Here is an 18,547-nt window from a genome sequence, read left to right on the forward strand (position 1 = left end):
AAAAGACCTTTATGATCATCAAGTCCAACTGCTAACCCAGCACTGCCCAGCCCACCACTAAACCATGTCCCCAAGCACCACACTTGGGCATTTTTTAAACACCTCCAGGGATGGTGATGCCACCACTTCCCCGGGAAGCCTGTTCAATTAGGCCTGAATCAGGGAATTATCCTCGGTTTGCAAACTGTGTAAGGGTGAACATCACGTGCCAAAGTCTTGGCTGAGGTCTCGGCAGCAGAAACTTTTTACTCCCCTAGTTTGCTCAGGGCTCAGAGAGCCTGTGGGCTGAGAGGCTTGTTGCTTACTTCTGCTCCATTATTTCCTTGTGATTCAGAGAAGCTGCTCACCTGAGGACTCCCAGATTTTTAAGGTTGGGTTTTTTCTCTCCCCAGCCCCCCAGGTCTCTGGTTCCGAAGCAGTATTGCTAGGCTCACCCCAGAGACTGAGGTGGCCTTGTGTCACTGTAACCCCCAGATGGCTGAGTCTGCTCCAGAGGGTTGCTCTTATGAGCAGGCTTGTTAGACAAACACAAAACCCAAGAATATTGGACGTGTCCTTCCTGGCTTTGGGACTTCAACGGTGGACAGCCGTTAGGAACCTGTATCGGAAGAGGCTTAGGGTGTACAGATTTGGGCTGCAGTATCCACAAAACCAAATGGCTTTTGAGCCAACGTTGCACATGTTGCATCTTGCACTTCTAGCAGTGTTTTTCTGTGAGTGACTTTGCTTGGCAGTCAGGATAAGTTCAGGGATTAGGGGAAAACTTCTAAACATGGACTGGGATACTGTCAAGTTGCTTAGGTCAGCAAAGCTGGGAAAAGATGAAGCTTGTGGTTTCCAGTTGGTGTTCTAGAGATCATCCGAGTCAGTACTGAGTGGGACTAGTCTGAACTTGAGGACCTTGTTAGGGCATCTTCAAAAGATGATACGTACAGACACCAGACTTCAGGGGAGAGTAGTCATGCTATGTGTTCAAGAGGTTTTGGCTGTCAGCTTTAAGTGTACAGTTTCTTGCAAGGAGATGGAGATAGGAATCATCTTAGTCTGTGAGAGCCCTGTTTAAATTGGCGTTATGAGATGCTTTCTACCTGTGAAGAACAAAAAGTACGTTGTAAAGTTTTGGTGCTCAGATCTCTGAATGCAAGGCCAGTCTGATGATGGAAAAAGGAGTGAATAAGGTCTGTGCATTGTGCCAAGAAGCTGGAGCTATGACTGACATGCTCACAGCTTTTTGTGGGATAATGCTCAGAAATGAGCACGGGGGTGGCTTGCATGCTTCCCAGGGTCAGGTCTTCCTTCCTGGGCAGGAGGGGACATGCCTCATCCAAAGTGCTTTAACTGTGACAGAAGGAGTGTCCTGAGAGCCTTCTGTCCGGAGGTTCATGCTTCTTGTCATACAGGGTTTTGTCTGATGTCCCTCCCTTCTAGGCTCCACGCACTTGTCCTTGTTCAGCCTTGGAGTGCTGCTGTGGCTGTGGTGGTTTTAGCGTATAGTCAAGGGCAGGTGTGTGGGGAAGTGTGGTGTTTATGAAGTCAAGGGTAGAAACTGGAAAAGGCAGACAAATGTTTTGGCACACGGGGCTCTCCAGGCCTGGAATAAATATGGGATGCCTTGAGAAGAGCTGTTGTGAGTTTGATGTGGTTGTGCTGATTGTGTTGGGAGAAAGAGGCTGCTAGGAAGAAGCGATGCAGTCATTAGCTGCTTCCCCTAGAAAGAGAAGGGTAATTACCTCCTAAGAAACATACAGCCTTGGAGATCTAGTAAACAAAGGAAACAGATGTTGTAATTTGGGAAAACACCAGCTGTGAAAGCTGTGGGCCCTGATTTTAGTCTATTTACTCCAAAACTGAACCCAGAGATATGGGAGACCACCAAAGCAGTCTGCAGAAAATGAAGGGGGTACCTTCAGCAGATGCCTTTCTCCACAGCTACATAGTGCAGCTCTTCTGAATAGAAGGCATTGAAGAAGCATTGAACAACTGTAGCAAGTAAAATCATTAGTATTTTCTGCCCTTCCTCAAAGCTTTTTCGAAGTCATACTTAGTTCCTTCTCAATTGGAGCCATTAGCTGTGCCAGGACTTGGAGGTGTCATGATGAGGCTTGAACAAGAGGAGATCAATCTGTGTGACAGTGTCCCATGGTCCACAGCAGAACAACAGCTCTCCCAAAGCCACTAGCTGGCCATGGTCAGGGTGGCATACCCAGCTCAGAGAGCAGCCTGCCGGTTTTCCCGTCTCTGCAGTCTTTGAACTTCTCCAGATCTGTTTAAATCTGCCAAAGACTTTCTTGTTTAATTTCTCACAGTTGGTAGCGCTCAGGTGGTGGAAGCTGATAGAGACTTTGCATGGACTCCCTGAGCTGCGTGACACTAATTGTCATTGTGAACAGGCTTTGCATTTGAAAGAAAGTGCTTCTCTATTCTTTACTTGATATGACCAACTCAAGAGTTGCAAAGCAGCCATGTGTATCTCTGGATCGAGCCTCAGTCTTTAATTTATGGGTGTGTCATACACTTGTCAAAGATGTCCCAGAATTGGCAGTGTCTGTGCAACCTTTAAAAGATAATTAATTGCACCATACAAGAAAAAGGAGCCCTGGGTTTCAGTAATGGGCTTCAGGATTACAACAACCTGGGTTTATTTTGGGTTTTGTTTTTTTTTTCTCCAGCTTTCCTTTTTACCAAATAGAAATACTTATTAAATATTCATATCACAGAAGGTGTTATGAACAAAGTAATGTCTATACCATGCGACAGGTACAACATACATGAGCAAGTCTGATCACTTTTTTCCTGTTTTGTTGATGTGTTTATGTCCTACTGACAGATTCATAACAAACATTGAATCAAAATTTGCAGGTGTTTCTTAGTCTGGCTTGCTAGTAATTAATTAGGAGAATGGTTACTAATACGTGCAGCTTAAACCAGTCTTCCAGGCAGCATTTCTCACTCTATGAGTAAATGTATTTGTAAAAACTTTTTAGAGATAGGTGGGGTCTTAAATCTGGCCAGCAATAACAGCAGGAAGAGGAAAAGCTGGGGATGCCCCTTTTATAATCACTAATTTATCTAATTGTGCTTGGCTTTTGCTGTGTTGACATTCCTGGAGGTAGCAAGAACACACAACCAGTATATTGTGATCACAAATGGCTCACAAGAGCCTATCTCCACATACATCGAATATGTTGTAAAGAAAACCCAAGGCTGGGAGTCCAGATCTCTTTCTTCGCAGTCTTGTATTTTTTTTCCTTTTCCATTTTTTTCCTTCGCTCAGTATGCTGATTTATTATAGAGCTTGCTTGCACTGGGAGCTGATGATCACTGAAAACTCAGACTTTCGTTTTGGTATGAATACTAAAGCAGAAGTTTAATTGATATTGCCTCAAAACATAACCAAAGTTGGGAAATGCCTCAGTGCCATTTCTTTCTGAGTATTCTCGGTCTTCCCGGTTATGTTCATGGTCAGAAACTCTGTGCTGCCAGTTCCTGCTGCTGTGCTTCTGGTTCCTGTGAGCATGGGTGAGAAGGGATGGGAATATTTCAGAATAATTACAAAAAAAAAAAATGCTACTGACCACTGTGCTTTATGATACCGTATCCGTCCCAGGAGTTTCTCTTCTTTTTTTTTTTTCCTTAAAAAAATTAAATTATTTTTCTTCGTTTACAATTACGGCTACTTTGGGCTTCTTCAGTTTTAACTACAAATGCTTTTAGTGGGATTGTACAACTGAATTCTGAAATTACAGAGCTTTTCTCCAAGTTCTTTAGAATGATTTCTGTATGTTCTGCCCATCTCTGAGAACGCATGAGTATGTAGATGAGCAGCCCCGAGGGGAGCAGGCAGCTCCCTCCCAGCTGCGCCGCGGTGCTCGAGTGCCAGCGTGTCAGGGGAACAGACAAGTAGTTGATCTTCGAAAAAAAAATGAAGGTGAACTGCTTCAGCTCTTTGGGCTTTTTTTTCGTCTCTCTGGCGTATTTGGTGTCAGGAGTTGGTGACTTTTGGCCTACCAATGCAGTGCAGACATTGTTTTAATTAATGAAATGCTTGAAGTTTGTGAGCTTAATTAATAAGCTTACTTTTGAAGAAACCTAGATAGTAATAAAATACATATCAAAGTATATTTATTTTTTATTAAACTTATATAATAATAAAAAATAATAAAAACCTCAAAGGACCAAGAGCTGCCCACCTCCCTGGCCACGGGAGCTGCATATGGAAGTGTGGGATGCTGTGGAGTGATGGGCAGATGCTGTCTATGTAGGAGAGCTGAGGTGAGGAGTTTGCAGGTCAGAGTGACCACAAGAGTCGCAGCCCTGTTGAGGGACAGGTTTGTGACTGGGGTCCTGGGTGACCAGCAACTCTGGTGTCAGCAGCCTGTTGGTGATTCACTTTTTGTCCTGCAGGTAGGGATTATGGAAAGTCCTTGGGCTCTTTTGCCATGCCAAGAGTCACGGGAATGCTAGGGTCAGGGATGATGGAGCGTTAGCATCTTAATTTCCCATGTGCCACATAAGGTCACAGAAAGCAGCCTCTCAGGGTCTGAAATTCCCCACGTCAGCCTCCCTTGTGCAAGGAAAGGTGTTGCTGTAGCCTGAGCCTCTGTGTTCTTCTGACTGGATCAAAACAGGTGCTTTAATTGGTGTTGACATTGTTCTTACAGGCAGCCCAGCCATGACTCACAGAAACCTGACTTCCACCAGTCTGAATGACATCTCTGACAAGCCTGAGAAGGATCAGGTAAGCTGCAGATTCAGACTTTGCTTGGTGATGCATACGGCTGGGAGCTGGATATTGGGGAAAGAGGCTCCGTACTATAAAACTAATGTGCAAGAAGAGGGTGAATGAGGTGAGTAGAGTAGTTTTGGATCCTGTGGCTGGATCCTCCACTTCCGAAGCACCAGCCCTTGAAAACTGCGGGTTAAACTTTTGCCAGACCTGAAGCAAGTCTTGCCATGTACATGACAATTTGCTGATACCCATGAGCAAGGAGGGAAAGTACCCAGATACTGATGTACTGCAGATCTTCTTCCTTCTGGGAAGAGCATCTTCAGGGGATACAGCAAGGCTTTGGAGAGGAGCAGAGGTCCTACAGCATGCCAGGGCGTGAATTCACAAGAGCCGTTGGGTAGATCAGGAGGATTCGAGGGGTCATGTCCCTACAGCGGCAGCTGATGGGATAGAAGATGCTGCCTCACCCTGTGCAACTGCGCGTCACTTCAGAGAGGCAGCTGTGCTGCAGATAACCGTGGGAGAACAGCTCCGAAATGGAGATCAGTGATAAAGTTAACATTTAGCCTTTAGCACCATTTTTCCACAAATTTGACTGATTTCTTAGACAAGGGTAATGTTTGCAGTATATCATATGGGCTGTCTTTGTGCCTGTTCTCGTCCTGTCTGCGAGTTGAAGGGTCTGAGGGGTAAGAGTGAGTTTATTTCAACTCTTAGAAAATGGGTGTCTGAATAAGGGCTCTGTGCAGATTTCAAAAAAACCTTTGTCTTTGTTCAAAAAGTGGGTTATTTTAAAAGCAAATCTGTTTCTTTCAGAGAATCTTTTTTTTTTCTTCCCGTGTCTTTCAGCATTCTCTAGTCCCATGGTTATTCTGAATGCAAGTGAGAGTTACTTTGGAAAATTATTTGGGTAACGCAGTAATGCTGGCCAGCTGAGAATTACTCTAGTCCTTCAAATGATGGCTGGCTGCAATCTTCTGTAAGTGCAAATGTGCCTTAAAGGGACACAGCAACCTAACCAATGTAGAAAAGTGAGTTTATTTGTGTAAATAAATATACTTTCATGGAAAGAGAAGGTGGCCAACGTGTTTTGCGTTGATCTCGGTGTCATTTGGAGTTGTAGCGTACATCAGTATCAGTTGCAAAACTGTTCTTTCATTTCATGTACGCAGCCACACCTGGGGAGAGGGTAGTATTGTAAAATAGCTTTTTTTCATTGGGCAGACTGCTATGTTTTATATTTTTAATCACATTATAATTGGGGTCTTACAGACTAGCAGAAAACAAGTCTGAACATTGCAGCAGGCTTCGTAGATCTCAGTAGTGCGAAGAGTCGCAGTTTCCTCTCCTGCTGAAACGTCTCTGGACACATACAGATAATAGACTTTTTGTGTAAATTGGGTATAAAAATAGATGTTTTTGTCGTGCTAATAGTGAAATCTGTTAATAAGTCCAGTTTGGAAGTGCCTCCAAAGTTTTTAACTTTCAATGTAGATAAAGCCTGACTGTTCATAGTGAAAACCATTACTTGAAAAATAACTAGTTCCAAAAAACCACTTAGTTAATTAGCCTGTGTCCTGCTGATGAACTTTGCACAATGGCACCCTTGTATTGTCCACCTTTTGAAGCTGGCTTGAGAAACCACCTTAGGTCTCAATTTCCGTTACTGATCGACTGCAGATCCTGTCTTGATCAAGTTTGTGAAATTGTGGTGATGCCTGGCAACTTTCCTGAGCAGAACTTAGCATGCCACACAGGAGGCGAGGGAATAATGCATCCTGTTACAACAAGAGGAGCTGGAAAGAGAACAGCTTTTCGTGCTTCGACAGCAGAGTGACTGGCTTTCATAATTTTGGTATCCCATCTGGAAGCTTGACAGTTAATGAGGCCATGTAGTGAGGTATGCATCTGCTGGAGAAAGAGGCTATTGCGATTTTTATTGATTTGTATGTTTAAGAACTGCAATGGGCTGCACTTGGTTTATAACAGTTGTCTGGAGCAGGACTGGGACCTATGCTCGCTGGTTTTGCAGAGATGAAGGCGAGTGTTGTGTTGCCTGTGTTTTCAAGGAAAAAAGGCTTTGAACAAACTTCTGTATACCTTCAGCAACTTCCCTGCCTACCTACATCCTTAATTTCCAGTTCTGCAACCTATAATGCTAATTGGAATGGCGCAATTAATAGTATGGTGATATTGTAGCCAGGATACTCCTTCAGTCTGTTTTTCAGTAGGTTTTTACTAGACAGAAAGACACCTGAGTAAAATTAAAGTAGATGTTCTGGATGCTCTCTCTTCAAATGGTGACGTGCTCCTCAGTAGATTTTACCCTTTTATTTCTTTTTGTTTCTGCCTCTATCTTTCTCTTCATGGAGCAGTGCCAGTGGCCAGTGCTTTGTAGTTGCAGTACGACCTCAAGACCTCTGTTTTTTAGGTTGGCAGGGTGGGTTTTGTGATTGTCACCCCCATGACAGGGTGGAAGGGAACACAGGGCCATGCCTTAGGAGAGCTCTTGCCCTGTACGCTCATCTAGCTGGAAGCAGCTGTGACGTTTTGAAGCAGCCATAGCTTCCAGTACTTTCAGCCTACCTGGGAAAGTCCTCTTACCCAGCTACCATCCTCTGGCCTCAGTGATACTGAGCTTTCACCATCCTAGAGATGCTTGGTCTCTGCTTAGCAACAGTTCCCTCGCATACTTTTTCCTCTGTGGCATTCCCCTGTGGCTTCCCTGCTCCTTTCCCCTTGATGTTGTAAGGTCCAAGTTGAAGACTGGTGCCTCCCGTGGTATGACTGATAATTCATGCTTTGGGATCATTCTCTGTGGAGCCAAACGAGGAGCAGATCTCTTGGCATGCTGCAGTTGCCTCACCACTAGTGAGTACTGAATTTTTCCATTCCATTCTGTGTTTGCAACCACTGGTGGTTTACAAGGATAGCCTTGGAGGTTAGAGGCAGCAAAACAAGCCTGGAGAAGGTCAGAAGAGGAGTGAATACTCTATGCAGAAGCGTGGCATGGTTTTGGCATGTTGTCTAATAGGCTTGGTCACTTCTCCTCCTCCTGGAGCAGGCCTGTCACTGGCAGCAGTGCTTGAGCATGGTCACCTGGACCAGGCTGCTTTCAGTGGCTCGGGTTGGGGGTGAGTTTCTTTGGATAATCCAGTTAAGGGGCAGTAAGCAGCCAGGACCTCAAAAAAAGCTAATCTGGCCTTTTGCCCAGATTGATCCCTCCCAACACAGGCACTTCTTTGAGGTGCTTGTTGTTGAGCCTGGTCTCTTGAGCTTATTTTTCAGTCCCTGCAGAGAGCTGACATTGCAGAGTTGGTTCAGGTTTCAGGTGGGCTGGTTGCCTCTTGGACAGTGGCCTTGCAGAAGAAGCCCTGCTAACGTAGACAACTCTGTAAAGGGGCATAAGCTGGGACAGATGCATTTATGCTTCCATACCAGATGCATTTATGCTTCCACACGTCTGTGCCGTGGCAGCATCCAGCTGAGGTGGGTGCTTCTGTCCCAGCAGGACAGAGAGGTGTTCAAATGGCTTGGGATCTAGCTGAGGGCATGGCAGTGGAGTGTACTAGGAAGCGCTGGATATGCTTAGCTTTTCCCTGAAGGTCTGTCAGAGAATCCTCCCAGAGGATGCTGTCTTTGAGGTTTGCAAGGGCTTGCCTTGCAGAGGAATCAGGAAAGATGCACAGTGGTGGGTGCATGGTGGAGGTGGCGGCTCAAAGGTGAATGCACGGTGGAGGTGCTGGTGGTGGGATTTGCCTCCTGCAGGGACAGAGGAACAGTGAGCTATCCAGAGAAGCAAGACCAGAACCCTCAGCTTCCCTGTGGTTGAAACCTCTGTATAGCGAGGAGCCGAGCTTTGCTTTGCTACACAGATGCTGAACGTGGTTGGATATCCTGCCCGTTCAGCTCGGTGGCTTTCTCACAGGTTGCAAAGATGAGTTAGAAGACAGACAGCACTGAGCACAAGGAACAGTATTTGCAGTGGTCCCAAGACACACTGACATGGGTGGTAATAACAAGAGATAATGGTTTTATTAAAATCATACATAGAGCTCAGATTTACCTGTATTAAGTGTTGTGAGGTTGGTTCCTCAACTCTGAGAGAAGGGGTGGTTGTATGCTTACTTTGGATTTGCTTTGATCATGTTTTGTTTTTCTCTTACTCTTTGCCTTCTTAATACACTTGTAAGAGTTAATCTTCTTACTGGGTAACCGTTAAGCTCTTTCACAAAGAAAATGAACTTGGGTTCCCTCTTGGGAAAAGGCTGGAGTCAGGAAAGGACAGAGGACGCTCAGGTTCTTTCCAAAGGATCAGCCGAAAAAGCGCTGCCCGTCCCCTCCCTGCCAGGGTGAAGAGCCGTCAGCTAGAGGGGAAGGGGGAAAGGTTCGCTGGCTGGGAGGTGAGGGAGGAGCAGGGACACACAGCTGTACTCAAGGATGGGGATTTTCCAAAAGGTTCTCCATTGGCCTTGCTCTCTACATATGGCCTGCCCTAGCAGTAATAGTTTTGTGATAGCATTTATATATTTTTATATATATTTTTTATACATAACTTTCATCTGGATCTACTTCCTGCCCTGCCTGATGGGACAGCCGCACACAGGCTGGGGCAAGCGCTGCTTGGAGCTGGGGTTGGAGGTAGTCAACGGATAAGACCTATGTGGTTGGCTTGTTCTTTGATAATTTTAAGATCATTGCCTTAAGTTTTTTGGTCGTCTTGTCCTCTGAAAACAATGTCAGTGTACTGCGGTTCACTAAAAAAACCCGAACAAATCTTGTCGTAACTTAAATGTCTGTTTGTTTATTCTCCCTTTCTCCTCTTGATGTGAAGTGTTTACAGACACGTGATGATTACCATCTTTAGATAATGCTTCATGGAAGATGGTGGAGTTAGCATGCATTCGTTGGCTTTGTGTCATTCATTTCTTGTATTTGAGACTGGGTGAAATAATTTTGCCATTGGAACAAGACCACATGAAATCATAAAATGACACGAAAATCTGAAAGTAATAAAGTCCTGGGTTACTTGTGAGGTTGAGTTGTCTGCTAAATTAAAAATGTCATGTTACTCTTTTTCCCCTTTAATTTACGGAAAGCAAATGATTGTAAAGATGAAACAAGAAGAAAGACCTATTACCGAAACGCAGGCTTTGCAGAAAATCTTTAATGGCAGATTACTCATTGCAAAAGTTGCATCAATAATATTGATTTGGATCTCATGCACTGGCGACAGACAAAACACACGGCCTGCGACCTCGACTGCACATAGCGGCTGCTCTTGGTAGCCTGGTTGTCACAGCTGGCGGTCTGGAAAGGGAAATTAATATGACAGTCGTTTATTGTTGATGTGGATAGCACAGAAGCTGGTCACCGTCAGTGGTGACACAGCGTGCAGGCGCCAAAGCTTTGCTGCAGTGGCTGTGCTGCTGTCGGTACGGTGTTTGCCTGCATGGGATGGGTTGTAGAGAGCATCCGCAGGCAGCAGCAAGCCACAACTTCTGGTTGAGCAAAAGTATGTGTATGCTCACGGAGAGACGGTCAGCCTCTGTCTGCTCTTCTGTTGTTATTTTGGGGCATTGGGATCTGCTGGCGGTCACCAAAGCCTTAACAAAGCTTTTCGCCTGCCAGGTTCCCCACTGAGCTCATGGGATAAAAAGCCCTAATGGGATATTTAATGGTGTCTGCAAGAGGTGAAGGTTTGTGGGGGAAGAAGTTAAGAGGGGAAGACAGCATTTCACTGCTCAATAAACGTGCTGTCTTGCAGGAGGTGTGACAACTGAAAAACAAGAAGGGGAGCTCCAAAGAAAGTCTTCCCTTCCAGCCTCCAGCCTGTGTGGGAAGCTTGCCTTGCAGCTGAACAAAAGGCGTTTGATCCATTCCTGCTGCCCTTCTCTGATCTGCCAGCAGTGCTGAGCACCCAGACAGCTGCGCGTCATTCAAGGGTTTATTATGTATGAATAGTGAAGTCAGGTACTTTGTGTGAAGCGGCTCCTCTCTGCCGCGAGAATGACGGCTTGATTCCTTCTGCCGTGTCACACTGAGATTGCAAAAGAGACCTCTCCTGCGTCCTGAGCATCTTGCAGAAGATGCCAAGGCCCTGGCTCAAACCGCTCTGGTGATAAATAGCTTCAGTAAAGGCCACCGAATTGTGATTTTGCTGTTTTATCATGTTTTTGCTTTGGGCTTGTTTAATGTTTTGGCAGTTTGTTAAAGATAATTAGGGAAGAGGAGGGGTGTTCCCTTCCATTGTGTTTCTGTTGGCAGAACGCTGTTCTGAGGTAGCAGTGTGGAGAGGCGATTTGCCTTCATTTGTCTTGTTTTATGAGGCGTTGGCTGCAGCTAATGTACTGGTCATTTGCAGCGAGATAGACAAGCAGAAGCAGCAGCACTTTTGGATGATTTATTTCTCTTTTCTGTTTTCCAATTAATAAATCAGCATCTGGGCTTCCTGCTCTCTCCTGGGCTCTGAGCTCTCTATTGCCAGATCCGTCGGTGGTACCAGAGTGGTGTCTGAAAGACCAGGACTTCTTGTGGCAGGAGAATTCCTCCTGCTCTTGAAGGGCGAGCTGTTTGCTCAACTTTTTCTCTGACACCATCTGATTCCAAACTGAAAGACCCAACAAAGGTTTCTTGATGTCCTGGTTTTGGCTGTGGGATAAAGTTCGTTTTCTTCTTGAACAGTTAAAAAAAGACAACCTTGTGGTTTATGCTAATCTGGTCCACAGCAGAGATGGGTCTAGAAAAAGCAGGTGCTTCTGGTGGGCTATCCAGCAGACCTGGGGAAGGTGAAGGGAATGTACGCGTGTTTGTGCATGTAGATCGTTCAACCACATAGAGTTAGAAAAGATCGGATGCTTCTGCTGGTTGAAGTGCACCTTAGCCAAGTTATACATCTTCTGTATATTTACTGCACATAAGCTTTTCTGATATATTTATATGTCTCAGCTGCTTGGTAGTTTGGATTGCTCTTATCTGAACTCCAGCCAGCTTGCAAGTACTGCCTTTGTTGAAGAGGGTGCCCAGAACAGGGCTATGGAAGAGAAGTGGTGGGCAGCGGTTTGCTCTGCTGGGGATCAGGTGAAGGTCTGCGCCGTGGCATCCCCGTACTTCACGCTTTATTGCTGGTGGCATCCCACGCTCCAGTCTGATTTTCTTTTTATTAAAGGCTCATCTGCAGGTCAGAGGGGTTGTCAGGGCAATTATGCCATGCTGCAAGTCCACGTGGCAGACCCACAGGCTGCACCAGCTGGAGCCACCGAGCTGGCTGACCCATACTGATGAGAAGTGATCCTTTTGCTGAGTGTGAGCTGTGTACACCAGGAGGTCGGGGGGGTTCCACGCAGCCGACTGGTGTGGCTACACTGGCAGCACTTCTACATGTGGGTTATGCCTACATCTGGAAAGCTGGCTTTGTGCTCCCGACCGCCTGGCTCTTCACCACCCATTCCTCTGCTGGTGTAGGTACCACCACTGCCTGCCCAGCGCTAGTCTTACTTTTCCATTCTCTCTTACTTCCAGTGCACATTGATAGGATTTTTTGGTGTGGTTTTCATCTTTCCGGCCAGTTTCAGACTACGCTGCCATGCACTGGCTTGCAGTTGCAGTATCTGAGTCACAAGTGCTTCAAGGGAATGTTTATAAAAGCGTCCCCACATGATTAATCTGTGGGAATATCAGTGGCCTTCTTATACTTGGTATTGTTTAAGCCGTGTTTGGGCTGAGCTCTCCTTTGGCAACGTACCTTGGAGTTTCACTCTGCTGGTCCCATGCAAGACATCCCAAACCACAGCGTGCCTGCAGCCGCATCCTTTCTCCGTTTGAGCAACCTTTTTGGGACGACAGGGCTTTAATCCTCTTCACAATGCCCAGGGGACAGTTTGTCATTTATGGTGTTAGAGCTGGGATCGTTGGCTCTTGATTCATGTAGCCTTAATAATCTGAAAATATTTGACATTATTTTCTCAGCCTTATCTGTGAATGAGAGTGATTGAGAGGAGTCAAGTACAGCCTCTGTCAGCCCCTTTGTGGCTGTAGTGCAAGTGGGCTGTAGGAAGTTGGGGTCATTCCTGCTGCTGTTCCCGCTTCTGTCCCTCCTCCCGTGGGAAATCCTTTGGTCGTACTCTGTTAAAATGTCCTTGGCAGCTCCAAATGGCTGAATCGCTAGGACTTCTTTAGTGCTTAAGATGTAAAAATAAAAGGGACATTTACAGAAAAATCTGTTCTATCAGGGAGCTGTTATTACTGAGCTGATGCAAAAGCATATAGGAAATGAATATATGCTGATATAAGGGGAGTTTCCTGACTTGACATTATCTTTGCTTTCAAAGGGCTTGTATATAGGACAAAACCCAGCTCTGAATGAATATGGTCAGTCAGAGAGAGGCACAAAACCCTTGTTATTTGTTGTGGTGTGTGCAGTGTTTATTCAAACCGGTGTTTCCATATCAACAGGGCATCTGTGCCAAAGCCAGCTCTAAAGCTAAAAAAGAAATTGGCCTTGTTGAGAGAAACCCTCCTGCCTTTCCCGGGGGAACGATGGACGGGAAGGGCACCGATGGGATCCCACTGTTTGGAATGAAGTCCAGTGATTAATGGTGGGAGTGATTCGCTGCTTTTCCTGTTTGAACGTCTCCCCACCTCTGCAGTCACCAGCAGATATTCCTAATTTTTAGGTCTGTCAGCCTGGATGACCTACTTTCACTCCATGGAGCTCCAATGGAACCGACTGTCTTCCAGCACAGATCACTGCCATCTTTCTGAAGGAAAGGAAAAGTTTCTAGGAAGTTTAGTTACATGGAATTTCATTTACTTTGGTCTTTTTTCTTGATGCAGAGAGCAGTTTTGCTTGCGTGGGTTCTCCCCGCAGTGTATCAGCAGCGCACCTCTAAAGCATTCCTGGGGAATGGAGTTCTGTACGCAGACAAAGCCCAGAGCACTGGAGGTGTCCCCTGAGGTACACATTCATGAGATAATTTATGGGGAGGTAATCTTAAACGTATATGTGAGCAGATACAGAAAAACAGAGAGACAGAGGCAGGTTCAAATTCCTGGGGGAATTAACCTTGCTTGAGTACAAAAGCTCTGTGTGTCTGCGCTCAAGTGTGGGAACCCCCTGATGAAACACGACGCTGTGATGAGGTGAGCACACATAACCCCGTGCAGAGTAAACAGAAGGTAGAGTGAATTTTTAAAAAAGGCTTTTGTTAAATAATGCAGCCGTCACCTCTTCTTTCCCCCCTGCCTCGTATCTGTGGAGGGGTTTCTTTCCCCTGAGCCTTTGTTCGTGCTCTCAGGCAGCTGCGTGCCACCTGCCAGGTTGGAAGATCATGGAAGCACAGAATGGTTTGGGTTAGAAGGGACTTTCAAGATCACAGAATCACAGAATGGTTTGGGTTGGAAGGAACCTTCAAGATCACAGAATCACAGAATGGTTTGGGTTGGAAGGAACCTTCAAGACCATCTAGTGCAGCAGGGACACCTGCCGCGAGACCCGGTTGCTCCAAGCCCTGTCCCACCTCCCCTAAGGTCCCCCCATGTTGCGCTTGGCTTTCATGTAACAGGAATTTGGGGAACTGGATCCTGTTTCCTGTGATCAGGGACCGTTAAACCTTCCTTTAGTTACACAAAGCACCACATATGCGGTTAGGTTTGTGATGGTTAATCTGTATGGTCAGTGTTTAAGAGATGCATTTAGTGGGTTTGAGTTTTGCTGCACGGTGAGCTAAGTAGGAGGAGCCAAAAAATCATATCCAACCCTTCATATGGATTCCTCCTCTCCTCGTCATCCCCGCATCAAGCCCTGGCTGTTTTTAATACTGTAGTGCTGGAGGTTGTCAAATATAGTGAACTTAGAAATGACAGAAAGAAATGCAGCAGAGCCGAAAGGAGCAAACTGTAATGGAGTCTGTTGGAGATGCTCAATATAATCTAGGGGTCTTCAGCTTGGAAAAGTGTGGCTTGGGGAAGAGCAGGGAGATTTGTGAAATGATGAAGGGCATAAAGAAGAAGAGGGGTGGAACATCTTCCTCGCTGGATGAGGTAGCCCTGGTAGCGTCACTTTCCTGGAGCAGGACTGCCAAAAACGGCCTTCCTGGGCTTTTAAGCAAAAGCATGGAAACTGTATTTTAGATATTTGCCAGCTAGATAGTGTTATCGATGTCTCACGCCAGTGGTGTTTGCTTTGATTGCTCAGTTCCACTGATGCTAGCAACTAAATGCTGCTAATGGGAGGGGGAATTCAAGCTGGCACTGAGTATCATAGAATCACGGAGTGGTTTGGGTTGGAAAGGACCTTTGAGACCCTCTAGTTTCCCCCCTGCCACAGGCAGGGACACCTCCCACCAGCCCAGGCTGCTCCCAGCCCCGTCCAGCCTGGCCTTGAGCACTGCCAGGGATGGGGCACCCACAGCTGCTCTGGGCAGCCTGGGCCAGCGCCTCGCCGTCCTCACGGTGAAGAACTTCTTTCTCATATGATGTAAATCTCCCCTCTCACAGCTTAAAGCCATTCCCTCTTGTCCTATCACTACAGGCCCCTGTAAAAAGCCCCTCTCCAGCTTTCCTGACGGCCCCTTTAGGCACTGGAAGGCCGCCGTAAGTTCCCCTGGAGCCGCCTCTTCTCCAGGCTGACAACCCCAGCTCTCAGCCTGTCTGCACAGGATCCTGCGTGGCTGGAGGAAGGTGGGTTATGAAGTTTTAGTACCTGTTCATAGCTTCCCTTGGTGAAGTCAGTGGATGGCCCTTTCATTCTGATTTTGTTTTATTAATGTTATTGTAAGGGTGAGACGACAAGGTTTATTAGTTGTCTCCTGTATCTATGTAATGGCTTTAGACCTGAGTAACATTTTGCTTTGATTTTTCCTTTTGCTTTAAGCATGTGAGGGCTTCCCTGCTGCAAACTCAGCAGACACTATTAGGTGAGGACAGCAGGGATATCCCACAGAGGCAGCTGCTTTGCCCATAGCCGAAAAGCTCAACCCAGTCACAGCCTCCCACATCTCTGACAGGTTTTCTTTTGTCCCAGCCCTCCTTTCACTTAGGGCTGATTTTTCAAACAGGGCGTAGCTGCGAAAGCTTTAAGTTGTGTAAAATAAGGATAAGATGGCATGCAAATGGGCTAGCTGTATCCCATCTCCATTGATCGAGATGACTCTCCCCATGCAACCTGGCATGTAAGTCCAAGCAGTGCACGTCGAGCGAGTAGCCCAAGTCAGCAGGCACTGAGCATGGGGCTCGGTGCGCTGCGATGTCCTGTGCGGAGGCACGGTAGTTGCTGCTGCCGTATGGCACGCTGCAGAACTAGGTCCCCAAAGGGCAAGTGATTTCACCTTTTGTAGGCTTGTAACCTCAGTGTCAAAGGAGGCTGTTCCCAAATAGGTGGTGTGTTTCACTTGAACTCCAGCTCACACAGCTGGAGTTTTTTGTTTGGTAACTCTTCCTTAGGCTATGGGTGATCAAATATGACTATGACACGTAAGGGCAAACGGATTCTTCCAAAGATCCGTGCCAACATGTTCCTTGCAGGCTGTTCTGCAATGGCTGGAGCAACATTACAGTAATGTGACTAGCTAAAGGGCTTCTCTAATTTTAGTGCTGTATCATGGATTTTTGGTTAGCTTTGTGTTTCTGATGCTTCAGCTAATGACTCATTTAGTGGAGTTTTCACTTGCCTTGGGTGTTCTCTTGCCTTGGACAAGCCTGCAAACTGCTTGGCAGGGTGTGCCAGGATCACGGGCAGGAGCCATGCGTTTGTTCAGCCAAGTGCTCCTTTTCATCGTCTCTTGCTCTTGGTTATTGGGCAGCTTTGCTGTTGGTTGTGCTAGGTGCTCCCAAAAGAGAGGAAGACGCTTCCCATCCTTTAAAAACAAAGTTGTTGCTGAGTGATTTAGGAAAATCAGCCTGGCTTGGTCCCTTAAATTGCTTTTCAATATCTTGCCAGGATAGGGGCACGTAACTAACCTGGGCGCTTGCTTGGCCCTGGCAGCTGCAGTCACTCCTTGCTGCTTCCCAGGGCTGTGAGCTGGCCTCTTGATTTTCCTTTACACCTGCATTTCAGGCTGGAAACTGCAGCGGTTGGGAGCTGCTCCACAGGCTGCACAGCAGTCTCCTCTGCAGAGGCGGCAGCATCTGTGAGACGGCAAGGCAGACAGGTCTGCAGCACAGTAACATGCCCGAGAGCAAAGGAACAGATGCAATGAGAGCCCTGCATACTTGGGAATTGCTTTCATTTCCAATAAATCTTAAGTGATGCTGATGATAACAGAGTGTTAAAATACATTTAGGGAAATTGCAATTTTCAGGTTGCCATGCCTGTTTGCCAGTAGAGTGTTGGAGATCTGTGCCCTCTAACGTAACATTAGTGGTCGGGTTGGAATGATGCTCTATTTAGCAGAGTGCAGGGAAAGGGAGTATAGTGCTTCCAGCTGCTTGGCCTCCCTCCCTCCCTGCTGAGGTGCTGCTGAGGGCTCCAATCTTTCTGAAGCTCCTTCGGGGAATGGTTCAAAATGGACTGTAAGTGCTGATTGCACCCTTCCCATCACCTGTCTGATAAATGATTTAAGAAAGTGGTGCCGCAAAAGTCATTTGGAGCAAAAAATCCACGATAATGATAGCTTTTCAAAATTAGTCATGCTGTTTTGATGTGCTGGGCAGAGGGGAGGCAGAGGGGGGAAAAGGGCCGGTCCTCTCGGCCTCGGGAGCTGGTCAGCTGCCTGAGCTCCTGCTTGTTGGTTCTAGTTCAGAAAGGCACCTGGGTATGAGCCAACACTGTGCTTGTTCTGCAAGATGCACAAGCACGTGACCAACCTGTTCAGCAAAGTTGACCGTTTATTGTGGATTTGCTGCCTTCCCGTTATTTTTTTATTTCCAGTTTCCTCCATAGCACTATTGTGGAAGAACTGGTTGCATTTTTCCAGGCTTCCTCCACAGAGTTCCTTGATGCTTATTTAATATTTTCTCTGGTGGTAATCCTGACTGAAGTGTGCAAGAGTAGGATTGTTCCAGCAGTTTTCTTCCTGCTGAATCAAGTCATGCCTTTTCATGAGTTTTTTTTTTCTGATTTTCTACTTCCTTGAGTTGCCTGGCAAAGCTCATTATGGATTTGTAGCCCAGTTTAGCGTTACCCCCCGCTGATGTTTCTGGCAGTACATCCTCCCTCACCATTCACCCTTAGCCAGAGCAACACAGAGCATCTCCAAAGATCATTCAGGGTGAGAGGTAGGGGGTGGGAGCCAACTAAGGGCAGGATTTTTCAAAAGCCTTCAACTTCAAATTAATTCTGCCACTGCTGAAGTTAAAAACAAAGCCGTCTCGGATCTGAGGACACTCAGCAATCCCTCCCTGGCTGCGAGGATGCAGCCTGAGTGCTAAGCTGCACAGAGGGGTGCGTATGAGGTGAGGGCAAAGATGCCCCCACCAGAGTGGCCAAGGCTGCAGGAGCTTGGCCGGTGCTGCAGAGAGGGCTAGGGGTACGAGCAGGGCTGCTCGCATCGCCCTGTCGTGCCGTGATAACAACCTAGCAGAAAGGCAGTCCTCTGCCAGCCTGAAGAGATTTCCAGTGCCAGGAAGGTACCAGAAAAGAGGCAGGAGAGGCTGTTTTTTAAAACTCAGCTCCTGCAGTGTTCTCCCGTTATCAAATCAGAAGCAATCAATGACATTTCTACATAGTTAAACTTGGTTCATATTTTGTCAGCTAAAGGATGCATATTTATAGAATCATAGCATCACGGAATGGTTGGGCTGGAAGGGACCTTGAAGACCCTCCAGTTCCCACCCCCTGCCACGGGCAGGGACACCTCCCACCAGCCCAGGCTGCTCCCA

General features: G+C 46.6%; 1 protein-coding gene across 10 annotated transcripts in view; it reads left to right on the forward strand.

Moving 5' to 3' along the window:
- SLC4A4 (solute carrier family 4 member 4) overlaps positions 1–18,547 on the forward strand; it is a 236,799-nt gene that overhangs the window by 158,229 nt on the left and 60,023 nt on the right. For all 10 annotated transcript variants that reach the window (XM_055797669.1, XM_055797671.1, XM_055797668.1 and 7 more), the window contains one exon: positions 4,662–4,738. In XM_055797669.1, the coding sequence (XP_055653644.1) occupies positions 4,662–4,738 (77 nt within the window). The remainder of the gene's footprint in view (positions 1–4,661; positions 4,739–18,547) is intronic.

Source organism: Falco peregrinus, chromosome 2, assembly GCF_023634155.1.
Source record: "Falco peregrinus isolate bFalPer1 chromosome 2, bFalPer1.pri, whole genome shotgun sequence".
In the NCBI taxonomy this organism is placed as follows: domain Eukaryota; kingdom Metazoa; phylum Chordata; class Aves; order Falconiformes; family Falconidae; genus Falco; species Falco peregrinus.